The sequence below is a fragment of the Leptidea sinapis genome, chromosome 6 (genome assembly GCF_905404315.1).
Source record: "Leptidea sinapis chromosome 6, ilLepSina1.1, whole genome shotgun sequence".
NCBI classification, from domain to species: Eukaryota; Metazoa; Arthropoda; class Insecta; order Lepidoptera; family Pieridae; genus Leptidea; species Leptidea sinapis.
Window position 1 is genome coordinate 5,854,282 of NC_066270.1, and position 27,542 is coordinate 5,881,823.

Here is a 27,542-nt window from a genome sequence, read left to right on the forward strand (position 1 = left end):
CTACTTTTCGCTAAATTTCATAATAGTCCAATGAAAAGTTCTACAATCTACAAGGTTCTGATTTAGGATTGATTTGATTAATAAACTTGATTTTTTACAACAACCAAGAACTATGTTAATTTCAAATTGATTCCTCCAAGAGTCCCTGAAAAAGCGAACCCTAATAAATACAGATTAATATTAATCTGTAAAAGCTGCTCACAGCTTTTGCTTACCTTTACGTATTGGTCTCGTCTTTATCTCCTAACTAAACTCGTACATCAGAATTCAAATGTCTATGTGGAATGAATATTACATTTTATTTTTCCTTTAAATTCTTCATCATCATATCAGCCGATTGCTGGACAAAAGTCTTCCCTAAAGATCTCCACGATAATCGCTGTAAATAAATCGTCCTACGCTGCCCTCATCCAACTCTATTAAGTCAACTGAGTAGAAATCGGGGCTTCTGGTTGTTAGATGGCTGCTAGCTTATAAAAGTCAAGTTTCCATTCAAATAAATCCCATGATTGATCCAATTATTCGTGGTGTATACATTTTATGAACCTACTTGGTTTGAATTCTCAGTGTCTGAATAGCCTGAGGCAAATTCTATTTTTTTTTCTGTCTGCCCAATCTGTTTATCATAAATTTATGTTGCAAAATATATCTGCAAAGTGAAGGTATTTGATAAAATAAGATTGTGAAAATTTAAGGATAAAAAAAATAAACTTCAACTTACTAATCTTTAATATTTACACTTAAATTGCCGACTACTTAACTTTATTCATACTACAATACAATAAATGCTAGTTACAACTCTCTTTATGTATGAATACGAACCTCAGTTCGTTTCACCGGGGAGATAAAGGATTCTAACTAGTCCTGTAGGTCTTTCAATAGAACAGAGGGAACTTCGCTGTCTATGTCACATCGACGTGAAAACACAACTTATTGAATGTTTATAGTATATAATATAATATATATATATATATATACGTCACAATCCGAACTAGATAGTTTGAAACTATATACAGTGTGGAGCTCTAATGGCGAAATTAAATTACATTAAAGCTACTTAACCTTAATCATAATAAAATAAATTTAAACATGAAAGTAATTTATTGAAATTTTCCAACACCCTTACGTGGGCGCTATTCACGTACGAGTTCTGACGGATACTAATTATGATGATAAGTATTCGCAGCTCCACACAGTATATAACTTCAGAGATTTAAGTTCTAGGCGGCGGCGACGTTAAGCGCCGCCTGGTGCTCCTGTGCTTTGGTCCACCGTTCGCTGACCTTCCACAGCCACTGCGCCAGCTCGTAGTCCTGGGCCTTCTCTGATGGTTGTGTTAATTTCATGTCACTGAAACACACATAACGGAACATTCAGTACGTTCCCAACCTTATGAACAGTCAATTAATACACATTTAAACACGAAGTTAGTATCTACTATTAGTACCCAATTTACTAGGTTTTTACCAGTAAGAGGCTCCTTTGCACAGGATGACGGCTAGATTATGGGTACCACAACGGCGCCTATTACAATACACGCGCGTATGTGAACCAGTAATGTGTAAGTATTACTGTGTTTCGGCCTGAAAGGCGCCGTAGCTAGTGAAGTTACTGGGAAAATGTGACTTATGTCTATAGGTGACGAGTGCAGTTGTAGTGCCGCTCAGAATTTTTGCGTGGCACTGCATTGTAAATTGGCAGGGCGTATCAATTATCATCAGCTGAACGTCCGGCTCGTCTCGTCCATTATAATCATAAAAAAAGTATTAGGTATTCATGATGTAGGCAACAGGACTACGTAAGTGCAGTTAGTGAATAAACTCTTTATCAAATCAAGTCAAAATACTTTTTTTTATGAAAATAAGGGACGAGACGAGCAGGACATTCACCTGATGGTACAATTACCAAGTAATGGGTAGGGCGTATTAATATACGCCCTACCCATTACAATGCAGTGCCGCTCAGGATTCTAGAAAAACCCAAAAATTCTAAGCGGCACTACAATTGCGCTTGTCACCTTGAGACATAAGATGTTAAGTCTCATTTGCCCAGTAATTTCACTAGCTAGTGAAAATAATAATACTAACTAGTCAATATACCTACACGAAATAGTCTCCTTTACATTTCTGTAGGCTAGGTTCTAAGGCCGCGTGAACCAAGGTTTGAGCGCCAGTCCTCGGTCTCTTCATAAAGGGCCAGAATATTGGATATACCACGAACCGAGAGACACTCTTCGCCATCGATAGGTGGCGGGTCAGGTTTGTGTCGGTCAATCCTGGATCTACGGCTATTACTGCCACGTCCTTTTCTGGAAAATATAGGGCAACATTTGTTTATTTTGAAAAATACCTGTGCATTTTTGTAACCTCAAAGAATAAAATAAAAAAACATTCCACAAAAAGTGTGTGTGTATGTAAGTATGCATTCAAGAAGTTATACTTCTTTGGCCTAACGAAGCAAAAATCATTAAAATCATTAAATTCCTCGTGCTATTCTACTTTTTTAAAAACAACAATTTTGTAAAATTCTTACAAAGATAAATTTGACAATTAATTCTTAAATAATGAATACGGCTGTTTGGGCATGAACCCTTTGCCTGTCCTAATAATGGACGAGAAACCAAAAAAAAAAATTACGAATCACGCAACGTCAGTAAATTTTAGGAACCAAGTTCAACCTGTTAATTTTGTGTTACAGTGATGCGTGCGCATCTTAAAATTTCACTCTCATCATTTTTTCATAACGCGCCTAAGAAGTAGGTACCTATATCACTTCAAAAATGTTTTTACGAAACACTAAAATGTTAAAACATAGATTAAATTACAAGCGTTTTAGTATGTTAGGTAAAAAGTATTTAATTTACTTTTAAGTGATATCCCTCGCTTCTGGGATTAAATACACAAATTTGTAAAATTTATAGTCGATGCGGGACTCGAACCCGCGCTTCTCGGGTAACGTTCCAGCGCTCTACCAACTGAACTAACCGTGCGAATGCCGCACGATCCGTAAATCAGATATGTTTGTTCAACCCTCAGGTTTTGGCTTCATGTACAGGATTTACTGTACAGTTGATAACATGCTCAACCCCAATAATTGCATATTAGGAAATTGGATTAAGATGTAGCTGTTCCAAACCTAAATGAACTGTTCCGATTGAAAGTAAAAAAAAGAGCGAAGAGAAAAAAAGAGAGAGAGGATTTCGAAAGAGGGATAGAGAGGTGTTGAACAGGTTATCAACTTTTTTTATGGAAAAGGAGGACAAACGAGCGTATCGATCACCTGGTGTTAAGTGATCACCGCCGCCCACATTCTCTTGCAACACCAGAGGAATCACAGGAACGTTGCCGGCCTTTAAGGAAGTGTACGTGCTTTTTTTGAAGGTATCGTCCCGGAAACACCGTACAAGGAAGCTCATTCCACAGCTTTTTAGTACGTGAAAGAAAGCTCCTTGAAAACCGCTCTGTGGAGGACCGCCACACATCGAGATGGTGAGAATGATATCCTAATTTGCTGCGTGTCGTGCAAAGGTGGAATTCGAGGGCAGGGACGGCTGGGTGAAGTTATCAAGAGCAGCTTTCGAAACTGAAAAGTAGATCCTATAGATGGAATATTATACTTTATTTTACCTGTGTTTTATAGAGGTTCCCCGAAACATTATATTGGTCTGCAGGCAGCGACATCTCCCTATGGTTAGTTGTACACGGGTTCCACTTACCCAGCATCCTCCGGCCGAGCTCCCTCATAAACAACACATTGGCCAATTTGCTCTGGTTGTACGCAGCCGCTGCGTCGTAGTGCTTGCTGAAGTTCAAGTCCTCCATATTGAGATCGCCTTTGGTGTGCCTCGGACAGGTCACCGATATTACGCGACTAGGAGCTGAAGCCTGCAGAAGGAGAAAACATGGACAAAAATGTTTTAAAAAAAATTATTAAAGTAAGGGACGAGACGAGCATGACGTTCATCTGATGGTAATTGATACGCCTTGCTCATTACAATGCAGTGCCGCTCAGGATTCTTGAAAAACCCAAAGATTCTGAGTGGCACTACAGTTGCGCTCGTCACCTTTAGACATAAGATGTTAAGTCTCAATCGTCCAGTAATATCACTAGCAACGGCGCCCTTCAGACCGAAACACAGTAATGTTTATACATTACTGCTTCACGACAGAAATAGGCGCCGTTGTGGTACCCATAAACTAGCCGGCATCTTGTGCAAAGGAGCCTCCCACTGAGCTTCGCTTGTACACAAACAAATTCTTACTTTATATTTATCTGTTGAGGGTTTACCATTCGGTCTGTTTACGAAATATGTAGATTAAAATATGTAGGTTCCACCATCTCCACACACTGCTTTTGGCGGTAAAAGATTTTAGATGTATATGTACCTATATCTTATATCATTTAACGAGCAATTCTATATATTGTATATATATATATATATATATATATATATATATAATCTTAATCTCGGAAACGGCTCCAACGGTTTTCATAAAATTTAGTATACAGGGGATTTCGGGGGGGAAAATCGATCTAGCTAGGTTTCAATTCATAAGATAAATAGTTTTATCCGTATTTTAATGAGAAACAGCTACTAAAACATTAGAATACAAAGGTAAGTTTCGCCACCTTATACAAACAAGCTTAGATTGGGTGATCCGGAAAGAAGAAGACCCCGGTTCGAATCCAGATGTCTTATTATTTTTTTTGTTCAAGTTCGGCTCGGTAGTCCGGATATTTGAATTAATATGTCAGTTATCTTAACAAAATGTTGGCAACTTTAATAAGTGCGTCGAAATACTCTAACATAATCAACAACTATGGTAGTCGTCTAATGTTTTCTGACGAAGCAGTTTAAATGCCAACAATTGTTATATGCTTAATATGATATTTGAACTGGTTAGTTGTTGAATGTGTGGATGATGATTGATGCATCTACTGTACTCAATAACTCTTGTGTTTTTACTTATTAATTTACTAATAATAATTTTTTTTACTTACTCGTGTAAGACTATTAGTTTTGACGTTTGAGTATTTTTGATGCATCACTTTACATATATTGTAATTAAAATGATTTGAAAATTGCATTGAAAATAAGAACTTGTAATACCTAAACTGTTTTGAAAAGAGCAACCTTAGAGTTTCTTGCTTGTACTTCTCTAAGAAAATCTGCCATTCGAATGAGCAGTGTATGAAAAAGAGACATAATATTTCATATGGTTTATCTATAAAATTAAGTATTTCTGTTCAGTTTTTATAAGTGAGTTGCATGCATTCTTTACCACCTTATCTTTAGTTCTGTCACTCACTTAAAAACCTTTTTTGATTTGGAGCAAAACACTGAATCAACGATTATTAAGGCATAAATACAGTCTACTTGAAATATTAACAGAATATGGTTATTAAAAAACCTCCAATTAGTAAGAAAAAAAAAAACACCAATGCCCAACCAATTTACATACAAATCATGCATGGAATGGAAAAGCAGCCACATCACTTACCACTATCGTATCAAGCAGTAGCTGTGTTAACAAAAAGTGTCCCATGTGGTTGACTCCGAGCTGAGTCTCGAAGCCGTCCCGCGTCACCCCCTGCGGCGGCTCCATAACTGCTGCGTTGTTGATCAGGATGTGAACGCGAGGCTCTTCAGACTTGAAACTGCAAGTTAAATTGAGCTTTAAGAACACTTTTCAAAGTCAAACGCAAGCTCTTTTTCCCTAAAGCTAAATATAACAATGCATCTTTATTTCTGCTCCTATAAATTATTTTCATAGAATGTTAAAAAGGTATTTATTGCTGTAGAAATACGATATCAACGTAAAAAGGTTCCAGTTCTTCATCAACTGCTGCGTTAGTCGTATTCGTATATACTTAGCGGATAAATTAACAAACAGATCTCTTGGCAAGTTGAAAAGGAACCAGAGTGTCAACTTACTCCGAAGGATTTTAATAGAAAACGTAAACGTGGCCACAAGCCGGTGCAAAAATATTGGGAAGACCTGAACTGAAGTGAAGTGTGAATTTCAATATTGATCAGAACTTCTCTCCCTATCTTATACAATCTTGATTCTTCGAAATCAATATATACATAATTTGAACAACAATCAATCTATGTACATTCTCCCGGTGAATATACATCCTCAACGATAATAAGAAAAAAATAAACGTAATTGTAATCATTGGCTCGTGACCAAAATGTTCCTATCACGGACAAATGGTCTGCAACGACCGCCACTATCGCGTTTTTTTAAATTAATTTATCCAGTAGCCTTTACAAATTTCATAAGTACTCTCGTGGAAAGATAATACTACTTACAATAAAACTAAGTCTATCTATAAACCTAGGACTACTATTAAACCTAATGTACAGCATTAAACTTATTTTGTATTTGTAAATTAACACGGAATAGTAAAGTTAAAATTAAAAATAAATTGAATATTATATAAACTTATACTATTATTATTATATAAACTTATATAATTTTACCATTGAAATAGCCTGTGCAGAGCTTGAGTGTGCCATTGTTGTAAGTATATACAGACCCCCCGATGCATTATATGAGTTATTTGAGAGTGTCTTGGTGGAGGTTCTATCAAAATTATCAGAATCTAAGAAATATATTATGGTTTGTGGTGACTTTAATATTAACTTATTAGAAAAATCCACCACAAGTATTAGATTCAAATCTTTGTTTAAATCATATAAATTATCAAATATTTTCTTAGAACCTACTAGAGTAACCAGCACCTCTAAAAGCTGTATTGATAATATTTTTACTAATTATAAACCTATTTCTCAATCAATAATTAGTAAACTGAGCTCAGACCACTTTGGTCAATTAGCCTCTTTTAATATTGAAGGGAACAAATGTACTTCAACTAAAAAGTTTATGTTTGTTTCGGTAAACAATAGGCGAATGGAGAAATATAGAGGCAATGTTTCAGAAAAACTCTCAAACTTGTATTTGAATTATAACAGTACTCCAAATGAGATGTATGGTAAGTTATTTAAAATAATTAAAACAGGGTTTGCTTCTATATTTACTTGAAAGACAGTCAACTCGGGTGGTCTCTTGTCATTTAACAACTGGGCAACAGCTGGTATTCATAGGAGCAGACAACGGTTATATGAACTATATAGTGAGAGATCATCATGTAATCATGATGCATCTTTCCTTGTATATGTGAAAAATTATTCAAAATTATTTAAGAAAGTATGTACTATTGCTAAGTCAATGCATATTAGAGAAATAATTAAAAATGCTTCAAATAAAATAAAAATGACTTGGAAAGTTATTAACCGGGAATCTGGAAGAGCGAAAGACTGCAAGTTTGAATATAATCTAATAATAAACAATACAAAAATCCACTCTGAGCAGGAAGTAGCTACTGCTTTTGAGAATTTTTTTTCTGACATTCCAGTTTCCATCTCAAGCACCCTTGTCTCCTCCACCAGTGTTGCCGAGTCACTTCTTTTGGAAAATGTTAAGGAATGTAAACAAAATTTCAAATTCAGTGTTGTTAGCCCAGCAGAAATAATTAAAACTTTCAGATCCTTAGAAATGAAAAAAACTGCTGATATATGGGGCATATCTGTAAAAATAATAAGTTCTGTTATTGACGTCATAGCACCATATCTAGCACTAGTTTTAATAGCTGTATTGAACATGGCGTGTTTCTGAAGTATAGTAAAATTACACCAATATTTAAATCGGGACTCACTTCTGACCCGAATAACTATCGCCCTGTTTCGGTGTTGCCGACCCTTAGTGAAATTTTTGAAAAAATTATTTTAAGCCAAATGCTTACTCACTTTAACACTTATAAGTTACTTCATATAAAACAATTTGGCTTTACTAGGGGACGCTCGACTACGGATGCAGGTGTTGAACTCATCAGGAATATTTTTGAGGCCTGGGAGGAATCACAGAATGCACTTGGTATCTTCTGTGATTTATCTAAGTCTTTTGATTGTGTTCAACATTCAACGCTGGTCAGGAAGCTATGCCACTATGGTATAAGAGGATCTGCACTCGATCTTCTGATCTCATATTTAAATAATAGGATTCAGAGGGTCGAGGTGAATGGCAGGAGATCTCCTGGGACTCCTCTCGGTATGGGGGTACCACAAGGGTCTATTCTTGGACCCTTCCTCTTCCTAATTTATATAAATGATCTACCTAACCTTGTAGAAAAAAAACACAAGGTGGTATTGTTTGCGGATGACACTTCACTTATATTCAAAGTGAAACGAAGCCAAGTTTTATATGACGAAGTAAACAATGCTCTATCTGACATCGTGTACTGGTTTAGCGCCAATAACTTATTGTTAAATAATCGTAAAACCAAATATATTAAATTCACCGCGCCAAATGTTAAAAATGTAGATGCGAATATTTTATTAAATGGAGAGGTGGTAAAACCAGTGGAATCCGCTATATTTCTTGGCATTACTCTTGATTCCAAATTGCATTGGGCCCCCATATTGAAGGATTGGCGAATAGGCTTAGTTCTGCAGCATATGCCGTTAAGAAAATCAGACGGTTAACTGACATAGATACGGCGAGATTAGTATACTTTAGTTATTTTCATAGTATTATGTCCTATGGTATATTGTTATGGGGCAGTGCGGCCGATATTAATACTATCTTTGTGCTGCAGAAGAGGGCTATTCGCGCGATTTATAACCTAGGTCCTAAAGAATCATTAAGAGAAAAATTTAAAGAAATAAACATTTTGACTGTTGCTTCTCAATACATTTTTGATAATGTTTTGTATGTTCATAAGCACATTGAGGAATTTTCTAGAAACTGTGACATTCATAATGTTAACACGAGGAACAAACATAAACTTGTTATGCCTACTACTCGGTTGGGTCGAGTTAGTAAGTCTTTTGTTGGGCGATGTATATGCTTCTACAATATGATCCCAGAAAATGTACAAAACAAATGTGTTACGAAATTTAAAAGAATTGTTAAAAAACGTTTGTGTGGGAAAGGTTATTATAGCATAAACGAATTTCTTAATGACACCACGGACTGGGATTAAAGCGAACACCCTCAGGCTCTTTAATTATTAATGTTTATTGTACGATATTACATTGTAATCCATATTTTATATAAAAAAAAAGCCCGCTGAGTTTCTTGCGCCCATTCTTCTCAGGTCTGAGGCAGTCTCTTTTGAATGGGTGGTAGATTTTGACGTTCAATAAGTGATTATAAATCCTATTTTGAATAAAAATATTTGAATTTGAATTATATTAAATCCATTTCATGGGCACAGGTGATTTTTAAAGGAAGCATTTTTTAGCAAATCCTGTGGCAGTTCATTTATGACAGTGGGCACTTGTGGGCGTTTTTCTCTTTTCCCATAGTTGTTTTTAATTTTCTGGATAACAAATTTGTCTTTTTTTGACAAACGAGTTTGGTATGTATGCATAACTTCTATTTTATAATCATTATCTTGATAGTGTTCAGTCATTATTAACTATTAACTATATTTTCAATTGGTAGGATTTTGCATATTTGGAATAACTTTTCATAATTTTTTTGACACAAATTTTTCGTATTGGCCTGTTAAAGGCCTGAATACCACATAAGGAACATAAGCTTGCATTTCTGCGGTTCATAAGGAAATGTGACAAATATAAGTGCCCTGAAAGTCATCCATAAATACATTTTTAGTTTAAACATAGTACAACCACTTAGAAAACATAGTAAAACGTGCTTCTAAAATGCTCGGGTTTGTTATACGTAACACAAAAAAATTACTAAAGTTTAAAAATAAAAAAGCTTTCCTTTATTTGAGTCTGGTTAGGAGTATCCTGGAGTATGACTCAGTTGACTGGCGTCCTCACTATGCTACACATATCCTAAGACACGAAGGTATTAGGAATGGTATTTCATTGGCATGTGGCTTTTAGTGCCGATAAAGAAAAGAAAATTACTTCTATTAAAGAACGGGTGGCTTTCTTTAAAATGACCACATTCGATGAAGGTAGGGAATTTCTGGATCCTCTGTTTACTCGTAAACTAGTGAACTATAAAAAGGCAATAAATTTAGCCTAAGGGTACCAGTAAACATTCCACGTAAGCCTATTACTCCACTATGTCCTCCATTTCGTACCAATTCCTACGGTAGCTGATATTGACACATTTGCTGATTCCTTAGCCAAATTACGCAAGACCATTTGCACTAACATTGGTAATCTTTAATATTGATATAATGTGTAAATTAATGTAACTACGTATAACTATGTAACCTACTGATTTATTAATTTAAAAAAAAACTGTTTAATTCTTAGTTTATTCTTTTTATTACTTAAAATTAATTATTCTGTGCATGTTGTGATTATTTGTAAGTAATCACTACATTTAGTTCCTAGTTCTTAATTCTAATTTTAATATTTGTGTGTATTATTGTAAGTGATTGTAAATAAACCCAATAAATAAATAAACAGATGTGTCAGTTCAAAAATATTGTATATATTTTCAACAATATTGTATATTGGATTAAAAAGAGCGCAAAAAACATGCTGGGAGAGTTTCTTGCGCCGCTTCTTCTCTCTCAGAGCGCTATTTGTTTCCGAAGTGGTAGAAGTATCTAGTACATTAGAAATGACATCAAAAAGAATTCTAAAGGAAACAATTTTGAGAAGATAAATGCCTTTTATGCCAACAAGGATCACGTGGAGTACAAAAGAGGTGTAACGAATTCTGCATCATCTTATGGGAGTCACGTACAAATAATTGGATTGAGCTACACAACCTCAAGCAACATACCTACCAATATTGGTGCAGGAGGCCATCTAGACTTCCAAATACAGGTATTTCTGTCGCAAAGACTGTCTTTAACGGATTGAAACCTGGAATCCTGTAGTGTGAAGTGAAAATGTGAAGTACCTGATGTTTTAGAATGTCAGTTACTCGTCGTGATACAATAGGTACCTATGGGAAGTACTTACACCGTAATCGAGCTGCGTTGGAAATTAAAACCGGTTGACTATCGCATTTATAACGGGGAGTATTCCGAAGAGCTGTTTGAACTGATTTCTGCCGCCAAATTCCACCTTACGTTTAAACGCCAAAACTTGGATATCATCCTCACCATCAGAATATGCGACGTTCTTCCAAGACAATGTGGCAGAAATAACACGTGGAATGAGCTTCCTTACGCGGTGTTTAGTTGAATTTTGGTACAATAAATAAAACAATTATTGTGAAACTATATAATCGACAGAACCATGTCATTAACATAGTAGGTACCTACTATTCATGCGGAATGAATTAGAATAAAAGTGGCGGTACATTGACATTTCAAGTAGTTTTTAAGTTTTATTTATTAACCGACTTCAAAAAAAGAGGAGGTTCTCAATTTTTTTTTTTATGTTTGTTACCTTTTTTTTATTGAATAGGAGGACAAACGAACGTGCGGGTCACCTGTTGTGAAGTCATCACCGCCGCCCACATTCTCTTGCAACAGCAGAGGAATCACAAGAGCGTTGCCGGCCTTTAAGGAAGGTGTACGCGCTTTTTTGAAGGTACCCACGTCGTATCGTCCCGGAAGCACCGCACAAGGAAGCTCATTCCACAGCTTTGTAGCACGTGGAAGAAAGCTCCTTGAAAACCGCACTGTGGAGGACCGCCACACATCCAGATGGTGGGGATGATAACCTAATTTGTGGCGTGGCGTACGAGGGTGAAATTCGGCGGCAGGAATCAGGTTAAATAGCTCTTCGGAACACTCCCCGTGATAAATGCGGTAGAAGACACACAATGAAGCGACGTCTCTACGCAACGCCAAGTGATCCAGCCGTTCACAGAGCACTGGGTTCCCCACAATTCGAGCTGCTCTGCGTTGCACGCGGTCAAATGGATCGAGCTGATACTGGGGTGCGCCAGACCAGAGATGACAGCAATACTCCATGTGCGCCGGACCTGCGCTTTGTAGAGCGCTAGAATGTGGGCCGGCTTGAAGTATTGCCGTGCTCTATTGATGACGCTCAGCTTCTTCGAAGCCAATTTGGCTTTGCCCTCCAGATGGCCACGGAATTGGCAATCGCTTGAGATTTCGAGACCCAGTATTCCGATACTAGGCGAGGCTTTAAGGGAACTGTTGTCGAAGAGCGGTGATACGACAAATGGGGTTTTTTTTAGTGGTAAACGCGCAAACTTGAGTCTTCTGGGGGTTAAATTGGACAAGGATCAACCTACCCCATTTCGCAACCTTCTCGAGAGAGGACTCGATAGAAGACACAAGTTTCTCCCAGCTCTGGTCGAGGTTTTTCCGAGAGAGACCTGCATGGCCCGTGTATACGGCATCACCAGTGCTGTCGTCTGTATAGCAATGTATGTTGGCGGTGTCCAATATATCATTGGTATGCAGAAGAAACAGCGTGGAAGATAGCACACAGACTTGGGGCACTCCAGCGATCATGGGCTTGGGATTCGAGCAAAAACCGTCGACAACGACTTGTATGCTGCGCCCAGTGAGGAAGCTGGAGGTCCACTTGCATAAGCTCTCGGGAAGCCCAAATGATGGAAGTTTTGAGAGGAGCGCCTTCTGCCATACACGATCAAAGGCCTTTGCAATATCCAGGCTAACTGCCAGGCCTTCCCCCTTGCTTTCAATAGCCGCCGCCCATCTAAGTGTTAGGTATACCAGATGATCACCTGACCGACCATGGCGATAGCCGTATTGTCGGTCGTTGATCAACTGGTTACCCTCTAGGTATACCAAAAGCTGGTGGCTAATTATGCTCTCTATGATTTTGGAGAGCAGGGAGGTAATAGCAATAGGCCTGTAGTTTGCCGGATCCAAACTGTCTCCTTTTTTTTGGATCGGATGGACAAGGGCTGACTTCCATGAGTCAGGGACTACGCCTTTGGAATAAGAGTGCCGGAATAAACGCGTTAGTTAGTTAAACCGGCGTCAACTCAGAGGCACACGTTCTATGCACGATTGGAGAAATGCCATCCGGCCCGCTCGACTTCCTGACGTCCAACGAAAACAGAGTTCGCCTAACAGTTTTCTGTCTGAATGTCTAATGTACAGCATTAGACATAGAGCTCTGACACCGCGGGATAGTCGGCGGTGTTTTTCCGTTGTCGTCAAGAGTCGAGTTGGAGGCGAAAAGAGCGCACAGGAGATCGGCTTTCTCTTTTGCCGTATGGGCCAGGGTGTCATTCCTCATGTGCAACGGCGGCTTGAAATTCGAATTGTTAGTAAGTGACTTACATCTGTACAAAATTCCTGACGGAGGCCAGATCACCCAAGTCGCAGGGTCGGCAGTACACGTACTTGTTCTGGGTCTCCAGCACCACCTCCTTCCTGGCAACCTCGCACGCTGACATGTCTCGGCACGCCATAAACACCTGCACCAAAATCGTTATATCGTTAGATAAATTATCATTAGCACATATTTATTAGATTAACTTGCATTTCAACAAACGCGTCTATTTCTGCCGTGAAGAAGTAATGTGTAAGCATTACTGTGTTTCGGTCTGAAGGGCGCCGTAGCTAGTGAAATTACTGGCAAATGAGACTTGACATCTTATATCTCAAAGTGACAAGTATAGTTGTAATGCCGCTCAGAATTTGTGGCTTTTTCAATCATCTTGAGCGGCATTGCGTTGCAATGGGCAGGGCGTATAAATTACCACCAGCTGACCGTCCTGCTCGTTTGCTCACTAGGTACTCAACTGATAAATTTTGCACTTATGTTGTCAGGGTTGAAGGAAAGGTAGGTACTTTATTTTACGAAGTTTCAAAGAGTTCCCGCGGGAACACGATACGAATTTAAGTTCGGGTCGACATATAAAAAATAACGGCGAAAGAAAGCTACGAAAGGAAAAATAATCATTTACAAGATTTTCGGAGTGGTTTAAAGTAATTTTGGAGTGTTTGTGAAATCCAATAATTATTGTAACAATATGAATATCGATTCCAAGATTCTCGGGGTAGTAGCGAGAGAAAATGAGATTATTTAGAAATCCAAGATGGCGGCCGCGTATCTTAATGATTTCAACAATATTAATATCGTTTTCAAGAATTTTAAAGAATTTGAAATAATAACGGCCAAAATAAGCCAGCGACAGGCCTTCTTCTTCTTTCACGCTAGTATATTGAAAGTCTATGGTACACACTCTCTCTCCGTCCTCTTTCTTTCACCTCGGTCGGTATATAATTATGTGGACCCCCGTAATCAATTGCGACATTTATTGCGATCCTTCCACTCGATATTATCGCGTTGCATATCGGCAAAACTGAGTTAAAGGTAAATGGAAGCAACCTTAGCACCGCGTTTAGCGAACTCCCACGCTGCTTCCTTGCCGATGCCGCTGGCGGCTCCGGTGATGATCACAGTATTGCCTGCTGCACTCATCTCCTTGTTGTAGGGGGGGCCGCCATACATGTCTCTGGTGGACAATACAAGTATTTTATGAGAAAAGGACAAGACGAAGAAGACGTTAATCTGATAGTAAATGAACACCCTGTCCATACGTGCACCACATAATCAGATTGTCAAGATCACTTTGCAAAGACTGTGCATCTTCGCTTGAGTTAAAATTTTAGGTGATCATTTTCATTTGATTTGATTCCTAAAATTAATTCCCGAAGTCATTAATGAAAATATTAGGGAATATTGGTCCCAAATGTGATCCTTGAGGAACTCCGGATATAGCAGTGAATGCTTCGGAGTAAATCCTCCAACCACAACAAATGACTGTCGGACTGACAGGTAAGACCTGCACCAATTTAAAAACACGCCGGCTATTTCAATACAGGAATCGAATGACTGACCACGGTCAACTGCGTCAGCAAGGTCCCCGAATAAGGAAATCAAGTTGGTTGAAGTGGAACGTGATGTTACGAAACCGTGCTGTTCAGGCGACCATGTGCTTAAACTGATATGATATTTCTGGATACAAAAGGGATTCGAATATATTCCTTAAACTATTATATATAGATATAGGCCTATAATTCTTTACCTCATTTGCGTCACCACTCTTTAACAATGGTATCACTAAAGCACTTTACAAGGTTGTTGGGAATATACCAGAACTTAGGGAGGCGTTAAAAAATATACAAAGTGGCAGTGCTAATGCACTAGCGCACCTTACCACAAGAATTGATAAAATACCATCAGAGCCGGCACCTTTTGGTGGATCAAGTCTTTTTAAAACCCTGAAAACTTGATCTTTAGTTATAGATAATGTATTAATTTAGATAGATAATTTGAGCTTATGGTCGAATTAGAATGATCTGGAATGAGTTTGTTAACTAAGTTATAACATGAAGAAGATTGTGATGCAAAAAGATAACAAATCTCCAAACCTAATGAACTTTACTTGTACTTTCTCCATCAATCCGAGCTCTGTAAGACAGACGCTAACACTATATCAACTGCCTGTCGACGTAAAACTTTTTAGTGTAATCTGTAGTATGTAAACTTTATTATTTATCAGTATTTAGAGAACACACCAGCGTGCTATGTGATCGCAACCGGCAAAAGTCGTGATCAACATCTCTCTTGCAACACTTGACGATCAAGTCATCTCCGATCGGCTTAATCTGTCGTTGTGGGTTCTGCCGCATATAGGTTGATACCAGCATCCGAATAACACACCGGACATAACGTCAAAATGTGAAATAGCCAGCAATGTGAAAAGATTGCCAAAAGTGAGATGATCACTTCTGGCAATCTAAAACCGCGCACCTTACGATAAATTTCTAGCCTCGCACAGTTACTTTGTAGAAACAATAACTACCGGTGTACTAGAAACTTAAAGGCCGGCAATGCATCTAACATCTTATCATCGTTGGTGTTGAGGATTTTCATGGTCAGTTACCTGACGACTTCCTATTACGTCAGCCTCTAGCCAGTTCGCTACCTCTTATAAAAAAAAAATCATTGGAAGATCATTACTTTTTATTGCAATGCGATTGGGGTTTATATATAAAGAAAAAGTCTCACACCCGTTTCAACAAGTGATTACAAAATTCAATGTTGAATAAAAAACAAATGGCGTGCGTACAAAGTACACATGTCAAAAGTGAAACTTCTTTGGAAAACGAATTTTTAACTAATTTTTGCATTTATTGGGACATATAGACACTGGATTTAATAAATGATCCCAAATTCGTTCTCTGCACCCTCGATAACCTCGGTTTCGATATCCATATTGTTTAAGTCATAATTTTGCGTGGCGGCCATGTTGATTCAAAAATTTTTCGTTTCTTTTGTGATAAATTTAGGCTCATGCGCCTAAAGAAGTTTCACTTAAAAAATTATATAAGTATTGCATAATAAAAATCTCTAAAATATGAAGTATGTATACTAACATTTATGATGCACATGCATGTATATTATAAAGGCATTAAAGGCCTTTATTTTCTCAAAATTGATAGAATTAGAATTATTTTTGTGTTATTTTTAATATACTAGATACTACTACCGCTTCGGAAACAAATGGCGCTCTGAGAGAGAAGAAGCGGCGCAAGAAACTCTCCCAGCATTCCTTTTTTTTGCGCTCTTTTCAATAAAAATATACAATATTATACAGTCATTTATATCGCTATATAATAATCATAATCTAGTCACAGGCTGTCCGATCACTTAGATATTCAGCTGTGGAGTAATAGGATTTACGACAGTGCCATGTTTTTTTTATAAAACATTTAAATTTATTTATAGATAATGCCTGAACAGTGGCTCGGACTTTATTATAAAAGTGTATACATTTACCCTTAAAGCTATTATGTATCTTATGAAGCCTACTAGAATTAGTTACAAGCAATCCCTTATCTAGTGTTATAATAATGAAAATCACTATTAAGAGCAAAAAGGTGACGATTTTTGTGAACGTATATTAAATTTTCATAAATGTATAATGTATATATGTATGCTATATTTAATAATTTAACTTACTTGATTAAGCAAAGCACCCCCGCGCCCGCCGCTAGCCCAGAAATGATCGTGACGGGTAGATTGGGGACCCACATCCTGCAAAGTCATACAACTTTTACGATTTGGATAACGTGACATAACTCCGCTTGGTAAAATCGGCAAGGAATACCCGACGCTCCAGCCAGGAGCACACCATCATGACAAACGTCGAGAGATGTCGCTCTTGCAAATCAACTATACGTCAATTTGTTATGTTTTTAAAGTGATAGCCCTCACTTCTAGGATTAATACATAAATAAAATTTGAAAAACAAAAAAAAAATATGAACGATGCGGGACTCGAACCCACGACCTCCGGCGTTCCGTGGCGGTGATCTAACCAACTGAGTTAGGCTGTAAAGGGCCATATAGATCTATAATAAATCAACAATGTATTCAAGGTATTTATTTAGATAAGGATTAATGCTGTATTGGTTAAAATCGCTTCGAAAATTAGCCAGATTTTAAGGCACCGTACTCGTGATATTACTGGGCTTCGTCTTAAGACAATTGCGATGCCGCTCAGAATTTTGGGTGTCATTTATCAATTTATCATCAGAAGAAAGCCTCGTCACTTTTTCTCATAACAAAAACTCTATTATATTAAAAAATATATTGGCACGGCACCCCACACACATAATAATAATAAAATTTCGTTTGTTTCAAAGATTGAATATACAATTTATTGTCTGAGGCTTCCCAGTATGTTTCTTAGGCGACTTGTACCTAAGTATTGGGAATATCTCGCAACTTACTTAGCGGAACAACTTAACACAAAACTGTGAGAAACCGAAAATAATTAAAAGAAAGTAGTAGTAAATGGAAGAATGTATAACTTTTTAAAATTAGCATAATCAATTAAGTTTAATAGTCTGGGCCACTAGTTATGAGTAGACTTTTTGGAGTTACCTAAGACGCAAGAGCGTTTTCTCCAGCTTAGCCGATTTTCGCGTTATAACGAAATTATGATTAAAATAATGACAGAGAACAAAAAACCATGAAAAATTAACGATCAATGAAGTGTTTTTGAAAAACTTAGAAGACGAGGAAAAAAGAAGACTCCTCTCTCCCCGCAATACCAGAGTTCGCAAGCAGAAGAGTATTAGGTCCGGCATCCACAAAAGAGGAGAGGAGATAAGCCGAGAAGCTATCAGCCTTTTTCTACCAAAGCGGAGAGATGTGAGAGAGCGAAATCAGTTGAGTGATGGCTACGAAAGGAAGAGGAGTTACAGGTTGAAGAAACACAAGTAATTCTTTAATATTTAAACTATCGAAGGAAACATAGATTCTGGATAAGCCGGCCGCCCGTCTACACGCACCTTCGCTCTTCGCGGCATTGTATATAAAAATGAGAAATCTCCTCTCATGTCCGCTTGATCCATTTCCACCGAAGCTAAGCGGACAGATGTGGAACGAAATCTGATTTGTTATTAAAATACATCTCCTCTCCTCTTCGCTTTGGTGGATACCGGACCTTACTCATACCAGGCCTGTCTCACTCCCCGTGTGGGTATCGAAATATATGTAAATACAGAAAGAACTCACGAACGAGTAGTCACGCACATGCCAGCTTTGTTCGTCACCTACTTCACCGGTCCGACCGATTTTTTCCTTTTTTTTTCCTATACATTTGACTATGTTGTGGTCTTCGAGCCCATACATTACTATTTGCAACGAATGTAGGTTTGACAACAAAAGAATATTAATTTAAAATTACGATTAGGTTTTGTTCTTCTTAGGTCTGAGGCATCTTTTGGAATGGGTGGTAGTTATTGACTTACAATAAGTGATTTTATATCCTTTTTTGATTAAAAAAAAGGATTGTTGGTTTTATGAAACCACGGTAAGAGTGAAACTTTAAATCACATTATAGACATTTAACTAAAAAATTTTTGGAATAATATTCCATTGAGGGTATAAAAATCGGTTAATCAATCTTAATTTTGTACTTGGAAAATTGGAATGATAATGGGAAATAATAAAAGTAGGCTAATATTTTTATTAAACTCTGTGTCTTAAATAATGGATAAAAACAAACAAAATAGCGTGGAGCACTGGCACAAATGAGTAATAGTCTATACACTACACTGTCAGCTGCTGCGAACTATACCGCCGCCCGACCGTCACGCGACATGCAACACACAGATGAAAAAGTTTGAGATGATGTAATAAAAGTTTCACTTTTATATTTGAATTTGAATATTAGAGAATAACTGAGCTATTTTATAATGATAATGACGTATCTTCTACTAGGTAGGTTAGTTGGTTTCTTTGCTGATACCAACTTACTTGTTTGTACACAGCAACTAGGTAGGAATCCGAAAAAAAGTATGCAACCTGTCAGATGTTGTGCATGTTGTACCTACTGTCTGATAAAATTACAATATAGTTCGTTTGGCAATCAAATCATTTTTATTTATCATACTTATGAACATACATCTAAGGGTAAATCTATTGGTGTATACGTACAGAATCATTATTTATTAGATCAAATATTATTTTCATTCGGTATGCAGATCAGCAAATGTAGATGCCTCTTGGAATTATGTGTTTCACTTACTGAGAGCACCGGTGAGAGGCACCGTAATGTATTTCGGAAGCTGCACGAAGTTGTTAAAAATGGGATCAATCAATAAAATTTTGTCTTAAATTATTTTATATCTATATTAATTTGCTTAAATTAATTCCACATCGTTATGCAATGGATTTAAAAAAAGCAAGCCCTTACTAGAAGTTGGAAGCGCTCTTGTGTATCTTATTCGGTATGTTACTGCTAAAACACAACATAATAAGTTTTATGTTTATATGTATACAACTGTGCATGTTTTGTCACCTCCCACAAGCACACAGCCGGTCCGAGGTTCGAGTCTCCTTAGGAGACGCCCCGCGACTGTTGTTGCGTAGTCTTTGCGGCCTCCACGTCCCACGTCCTATGTCGCTGTAAAAGCCTTCAGGGCCAACAGCAAAGTGGAGGTTTTTAGTCGGTATGGGGTGTCCGCTTGCGGAAACTCGAGTCCGACTCTCGAGTAAATATGTATCTGTATTTTCCTCCTCTCGAAAACAAAAATGTTTTGTCATGTGTTTAAAAGCGTCTAAACTACTATTAAATGTACCGCATAGCTAAATTAGACCTTTCTGGCTAGCTGTGAAAGTATTCATCGGAATATACTTAGCTTAAAACGATAACGAGGCTAGAATGAAAAGATTAGTATATTTTATATATTTATTCGTTTTATTGTTACAATATTATAATGTATAAGGCTAAACGGTGTTCTTTATACAATTATTAGTGCTTACATTATCAATTTAGTGACGAAGCGATCAACTTGCGAACAGAAATAACGTCAAAACACTCGAAACTTAAAATGTCATTTTATAACAATCTTTGATCGGAGAGCTAAATACCAATTTATTTCAATATAAGATGTTAAATCCCATTAGAACCGAAGATCTGTTGCCTCCTACTTGTAACAACTGGTATAATTAATATTGTGAGATAGTAAAATATTTTAATGAAAACAAAATGCGGTTTATGTTTAATTATGCACTGAGTGCTTCCTATACATGAATATTTTCAACATTGTCTATGAATGCCATCTCCATTGATTAAGGATTGGTCTCCGCTGCGATCAAACTAGATATCGTAGGTACTACCTAAACTGTTTTATGAAGGCAACTTTATATTGTAGTGTGTATTGGCTATTTCTAAAGATGGTTGTGTGCGTGGCATCTTGACGCTCAATGGCATCTTTCAAATTTTGTAACTTATATATGCTTCGTGTTATTTTACATTGAAATTAACAAAATACTTACTGATGATATGTGATCCCAGTGCCTTTCTTATTTCTTACAGTATTAATTTTAAAAAGTTCTATGCAAACCGACATCTTAGTTTCAATTATTAGCAAAGTTTAATAGAACATGTGGCACATCAACGTCACTTGGGCGTAGTACTAGTTGCCGCACTTTACGATTACGCCTGCGGTATCTAGTTGGAGCGCAACGGAGTCCAATTTTTAATCTAAGGCTATCTCATTAGCATCATCTATGTAGCATGAATACTTATGTATATCAATATTATAATTCGGTAAAATTTATCTTTGAAACACATTATTTGATTTCTTGAGAGAAGCGCCTTAAAAATTGAGAAGATGGATAAAATTCCTATTTAAATAAAATATACAGAGCGAGGCTACAATGGCGACATTAAATGAATATGCGGAGCTACTTAACCTTTATCATAAAAAAATAATTCAAAAATAAAAATACATAATTCACGTAAATAAATCATTTTTTCATAACATCATTTCGGAACATCTGTATGTAATCTAGTAGGAGCAAGCTCTCGTAGGCACCGACATTTCTTCCACGCCGCGCCGTAGCCGTCTGAACTCGTTGGTGAATAGCGCCTACGTAGTAATCTAGTAGCCGCGAGCTATCGTAGGCACTGACACACTTCTTTCAGGCCGCGACGTAGTCATCCGAACTCATAGGTGCATAGCGCCTACGTAGTAATGTAGTAGCCGCGAGTTAACATAGGCACTGATACATTTCAACGCCGCGCCGTAGCCGTCTGAACTCGTTGGTGAATAGCGCCTACGTAGTAATCTAGTAGCCGCGAGCTATCGTAGGCACTGACACACTTCTTTCAGGCCGCGACGTAGTCATCCGAACTCATAGGTGAATAGCGCCTACGTAGTAATGTAGTAGCCGCGAGCTAACATAGGCACTGATACACTTCAAAACCGCGCCGTAGCCGTCTGAACTCGTTGGTGAATAGCGCCTACGTAGTAATCTAGTAGCCGCGAGCTATCGTAGGCACTGACACACATCTTTCACGCCGCGCCGTAGTCATGCGAACTCGTTGGTGAATAGCGCCTACGTAGTAATCTAGTAGCCGCGAGCTATCGTAGGCACTGACACACATCTTTCACGCCGCGCCGTAGTCATCCGAACTCGTTGGTGAATAGCGCCTACGTAGTAATCTAGTAGCCGCGAGCTATCGTAGGCACTGACACACATCTTTCACGCCGCGCCGTAGTCATCCGAACTCGTTGGTGAATAGCGCCTACGTAGTAATCTAGTAGCCGCGAGCTATCGTAGGCACTGACACACTTCTTTCACGCCGCGCCGTAGTCATCCGAACTCGTTGGTGAATACGCCCACGTGAGGGTGATTAAGATTTTGTTTTCTAAATGTATAATTTCTTTGTTTGAATATTTCAATTATTTTCATTTAAAAAAAATACTATGATTACGATTAAGTAGCTATACCTGTGTGTTCATTTAATATCGCCATTAAAGCGCCAAGCTGTATATAAAATAATATTATAAATTTTATTAAAATGAAAAAATAATATAATTTAAAACAAAGCGCGTACGCTTTTTTAATAGGCCGGTAACGCTCCTGTGTTTCCACTAGTATTGGAAGAGAATATGGGCGGCGGTGATCACTTAACATTAGGTGACACCGCTCGTTTATCCTCCTTTTCCATGGAACAAATATATAAATAAAAATGTTATACAGGGAGGAAATAAGTAATATGTGCTAACAATTATTGGTAACAGCACCAAGCGTAACCGTATTCTTTTTTTTCTAAGCTGAAGTCATTTTGCTAATATTATCTACAAATCATTACTGAACAATTTGCCATTTTTTAGTTAAATTCATTTGACATTTTCAGCCTATTATTATCATAAATCCTGAGAGGCAACGCTTTTCAATAGTCTGTATCACTTCCCAACATCTTGTATTAGTGAATGAATTAAGGTTTTGTATTAGGAACTGGTAAAATATTATTTTATTTCCTATGTGACTATTCGCAAATTGATCGCAACATAAATTATTTTAAAATTTACTAGTTACATTGCATTTTACACATCAATTGGTGAATCAGTTCGTACAAAATTTCAATAAGGATAGATAGGTGGTACACAGGTACAGAAGATGTATGAGGCTTAGATCATATACGTCTAGATAGACTATGACAGCTGAGAAAACATCGAAAAAAATTAGTGATTTAACCTCTATTTTGAGCAATTCACGCACACTAACACAAAGTGTCATACAAATCGCGAGTGTAAGACGTAGCATGTCACGCACACAAAATTAATATCCCTGGCCTGTTTTTATCGGTTGTCTAACAGCAAGAGACTATCTAGACGTATAAATTACCTAAGGGATAAAAATATAAAAGTAAGAAAGTTACTTATATCTTATATGATGCAATAGAAAAATTTTATGCATAGATATATTATACAGATCATAAATATACGAAAAATAAATCATACAACAAAATTAATTGTAAGATAACTATAATATATTGCAAAAAGAGATCATAACTACTACGGAGCACGGTATAAAACAGAAAAAAATTAAACAGGTTAAGTTTCCGTTCTAAAAGTATGTTATATTCGGTTTACTTCTGTCTTCAACCGCTATTTTATAAGCTAATTATAAAGGTTTCGTCGTCGTCGAATAAACCGGTTGTTAAGAACGGTTTTTTAGGGTTCGTACCTCAAAAGGTTGTTGACTGTCTGTGTTGGGTAATAAATCACTCCTTTGGAGTTTAACACTCTGAACGTATACAACGCGGTTAGAACAGTTTTTTTTATATAGATTTATAACTGATTATTATAAAACCGGTTCATTAATATAGAGTGTACGGCATTCCAGACAAAACTGTTTGGTATTTTTTTATGTTGCATGTTACAACAAATATGAAGAAAACAATAACTTCATAAATAGCTTCACAAAAAAGAAATAGACTCAACTGCCATTCGTTATTTCTAGGAAATCCAAACCTGAATAAAAAAAAGTTTACAAACCAAAATTAACTTGTAACTTTTGATTTAACTGCAACATATACATAACTTTATCTACATATTGCAATGTCAGTCATTCTATTTAGTATAGGAAGTTTTTCTATTATCTACATTCTACATTATTCAAACTATGTTAAAATAAACATTTTCACTAATACATATATAACATTCAATTAATAATAAATATCTATATAAATTAAAATCTTAAACATACCGTGTCTGTACATTAACTAAATTACACTTATATAACCGAGGCCAGTCAGTTTTTTTTTTTCACTGTTTTGTCTGTGCACACCAATCTCAGGAATAATCATTACATTTAGTGTTTCATTCAAAATGGTGATAAACAAAAGAGTTACTTAGTTGAAATAAACAAGTTAATACATATAACACAACTTATACAGTATCTTAAAAGTTTGTAGTGTGGACAAAAATAGGGGTTGATTTTTAAATCTCTATGACCCCCAAAGTATGTTTTAATTTATGTGAACTCCTGGAGAAGCTATATTGATATTGAACTCTTTGGGAATCCCAGTTATAGAGAGATATATACTGTATATTAGAACATATTATGTAATTAAAGATTTTATATTTATATTATTATACACACAATATAATTATCATTTATTATAGTCTAATGATAAATTTTTAGTTAAATTTACATAATTGTTCCCTTAGTATCAGGTTGCCGCAAGATCTATAAGATTTTCAATATACTAAATGGGATGAGATTCATGGTTGAGAACATATTAATTTAAAGAGGAAATGCAAAAGGTTAGTATAATTGAGGTATTTTTTGGTAGTAGTACTATCCAGAGGGAGATATGCCAATGTTTTTCCATATTATAACCCAGTTGTGGTACAGACAATCTCTGTGTACTATATTATGATAATAATAATATATTTATACCATATCTCAGTCTTTGTATATGAATGATTAAAAAAATGGTGAGTGAGGAACTTAATGCAAAAAGTCTTTCAATAATTTCTGAATTGCCGTTCGTTGTAATTTGTTTAGAAATAGTTTTTGTTTTACAACGACCACAATCAGACTGATTATAAATAATTATGTTAATAAATTTTGAATTTGTTATTCATAATTGGTTTAATAAGACATGCCATTGTTAAGATCTTAGTAGAGTATATTCACTCTTCATTTATATTTTTACTTCCATACTATATCTTAAGTTTATGTTTGGATATTCAAAATATATACATACTAGAAATAATAATATGTTAGAATAGACAAAAATGTGCCGTATAAAAGGATGTGATACTTACATTAAATACTTTCTAGTAAAGCGTTATTTATTATTGTATAGAGAGCTCTTAATAATATCAAGATTTGAGCCCTAACAATTATCAATGTGCTTGCTCAACACTAGCTTATTGGTCTAGATGCGTTCTAAACGCTTATAAATCTTCAGTTAAGCGTAAATTGGATATGATTGACTAGTTCTAACACAGAATGGTGATATTAATTAACTATGTGTTTCATTAACATTTGCTGCACTCTTCGATTTGTTAGTATCATATGGCAGTGGTCTTGCTATTCCTACTTTTACGACACCTCTCGGAGCACCTTTTAATGCTTGAACAGCTTGGTCCAAAGTTGCATTTTTTATACTAATTCCATTAACAGACATAACCCGATCACCAGGGGAAATCTCCCCATTCTTTTCAGCAATACCACCGGGCACTAAGCTTCTTACAACAATAACTGTGCCTTTTGGATCAATCGGGTCTTGATAATCTAGTATTGAAAAGCCAAGACCTTGTTCACCTTTCATTAGTTCCACAATATCTTCCTTACTCTGCCACATGGCTAATCCAGAAACACACTCCAAAGACTTAGATTTCCTTGAGAACCCTGAATGATGTGTCAGAGTTGCTGTACTAGACGTATTAATGGATGTGTCTGACTGTGCCTTAACAATTGTTGATAAGTTATTCAAACTTCCAGAAATAATTTTCCGTGCTTCAAATCCTTCCCTATCTTGTGCTAAATTAATAACAGGTCGGGGACCACTTTCTGTGCTGCTTCTAGCACAGACTAACCTCACACGATTCGGAAGCTTCTTCAGAATATTTACTACTTCAGTATGTGTGAGACCATGCAACCTGTATTCATTTGCTTCTAAAAGCTCGTCACCAGCTACCAGTGTACCCTGTTGACCAACTGGACCTTCCGGGAGAACTGATCTAATGTAGTGATGAGGTCTAACTTCCAATCCACCTTCAACATCAACAGTTCCCTCTAGACTTATACCCAGCCCAGATAGTTTGTTAACTTCCGCGATGATAATTTCCTTATCTGATCCAATTTGAGATTCCCATCGTTTTACAATTTCTTCTGTATCAACATTTAAAATTTCATCAAGTCTACGATCTAACTCTTCTTGTGTTGGTTCTTGGTTAGATAGATTATCTTCAGCAACCTCCGAAACATTTGAGTCTATTGTTGTATTTGATTCAGGCTCTGCTTCAATTTCAGTCACACTATTATCAAGTTGTGAAGGCACTTGGAACCAAGTTAAGGTTGTGGCTGATGGAGTTGGTGAGGCAGGCTTTTCTTCATTAAATATAGCTAACTGTAGGTGTTCAAACTTTGGACCTCTCAAGTACCTCTCTAAAACAAGATGCACAGATATCCCTGTATTCCGCAATATCTCAACAGCTTGAGGATTACTCTTATCAACTATAGAAACTCCATCCACCTCTATTATTCTATCATTTATCCTAATTTTACCACTCTGCTCCGCACTGCTACCTTCTATAATACTTTTGACAAAAATACCAGAGAGTTCCTCTTTCTCACAAACATACCCAGCGACAGTTATACCAAGACCATAAACATTCTTATTTAAATCAACATGAACAATTTCTACTTCAGGTAATACAGGAAGCTCTACAGGAACAGCTATAGTGATGGTTGTTGGTAAGGAGTCTGCAACAATTGGATGATCAGGAATCTGCTGTGGATTATCACCAACAATGCTCACTGCTGCAACTAAATTCTCCACATCACCATTCTGTCCATTTAAATATTCACTATAGCACTGTGGTAGTTCATACACTGCTCCGTATCCAGCTTCTATGAGATGTCGGTCTAGAAGTTCTGGATCGGCAAGTAGCTTCGTCGGGACCAAGACTGTGCCAGGAATGGGGGCTCTTAAAGCTGTCGCCGGATCAGCGGGTCTTGCGACTAGTAGCCGCACTGTAGGGCCCGACTGACGCAACACAGCAGCAACTTGCTCCGACGTAAAGCCTCGTAAGTTCACAGAACCAACTTGCAACACATGATCTCCGCTCTGCAAGCGCCCGTCCTTATCAGCAATACCGCCAGGCAGCACGTACTTTATCACGACACCAGTGCTCCGACCACCCACTAAATTAAAACCTAACCCGTTCCCATCGTTCGTTAGTTCAACCACTTCCACCTGCGCCCACTCTGTGCTCAGCACCATCGTCTTCCTAACCATCGGGAACCTACGAATTTACGTTACGCAAACTACTAGGTTAGGATCCACGGAAATAGTCATTTTGCACAGTAACATAATAACACCGTTTTGTTAAATCAGACCGAGGCAAAATATCGTATTCGATTAAAATAATAATTCCATAATAAATTACATAAAAATTGACAATTACATACTTGCTGATTTGAAGACAGCGAGAATGTGGCCAGCTCCTGAACTCCTAATTCCTTATATCCGTCAATGTCAATTAGAACCTCACACTTCACAGTTAGAAGTGTTGCAGTGCGAACTG

At 37.0% G+C, this 27,542-nt stretch overlaps 2 protein-coding genes across 2 annotated transcripts; both read right to left on the reverse strand.

Annotated features, from left to right (window-relative positions):
• Window positions 1-711: 711 nt before the first annotated feature.
• LOC126964803 (retinol dehydrogenase 13-like) lies at window positions 712-27,542 on the reverse strand. Its single transcript, XM_050808076.1, has 8 exons — window positions 27,427-27,542; window positions 16,931-17,005; window positions 14,291-14,417; window positions 13,237-13,373; window positions 5,502-5,658; window positions 3,716-3,884; window positions 2,104-2,308; window positions 712-1,350 (listed from the first exon to the last, which is right to left on the reverse strand). The coding sequence occupies exons 2-8, from the start codon at window positions 17,002-17,004 to the stop codon at window positions 1,221-1,223; spliced, it is 999 nt and encodes a 332-aa protein (XP_050664033.1). The 5' UTR covers window position 17,005; window positions 27,427-27,542; the 3' UTR covers window positions 712-1,220.
• LOC126964792 (patj homolog) lies at window positions 20,157-27,417 on the reverse strand. The gene has a single exon (XM_050808054.1). The coding sequence runs from the start codon at window positions 27,251-27,253 to the stop codon at window positions 25,253-25,255; it is 2,001 nt and encodes a 666-aa protein (XP_050664011.1). The 5' UTR covers window positions 27,254-27,417; the 3' UTR covers window positions 20,157-25,252.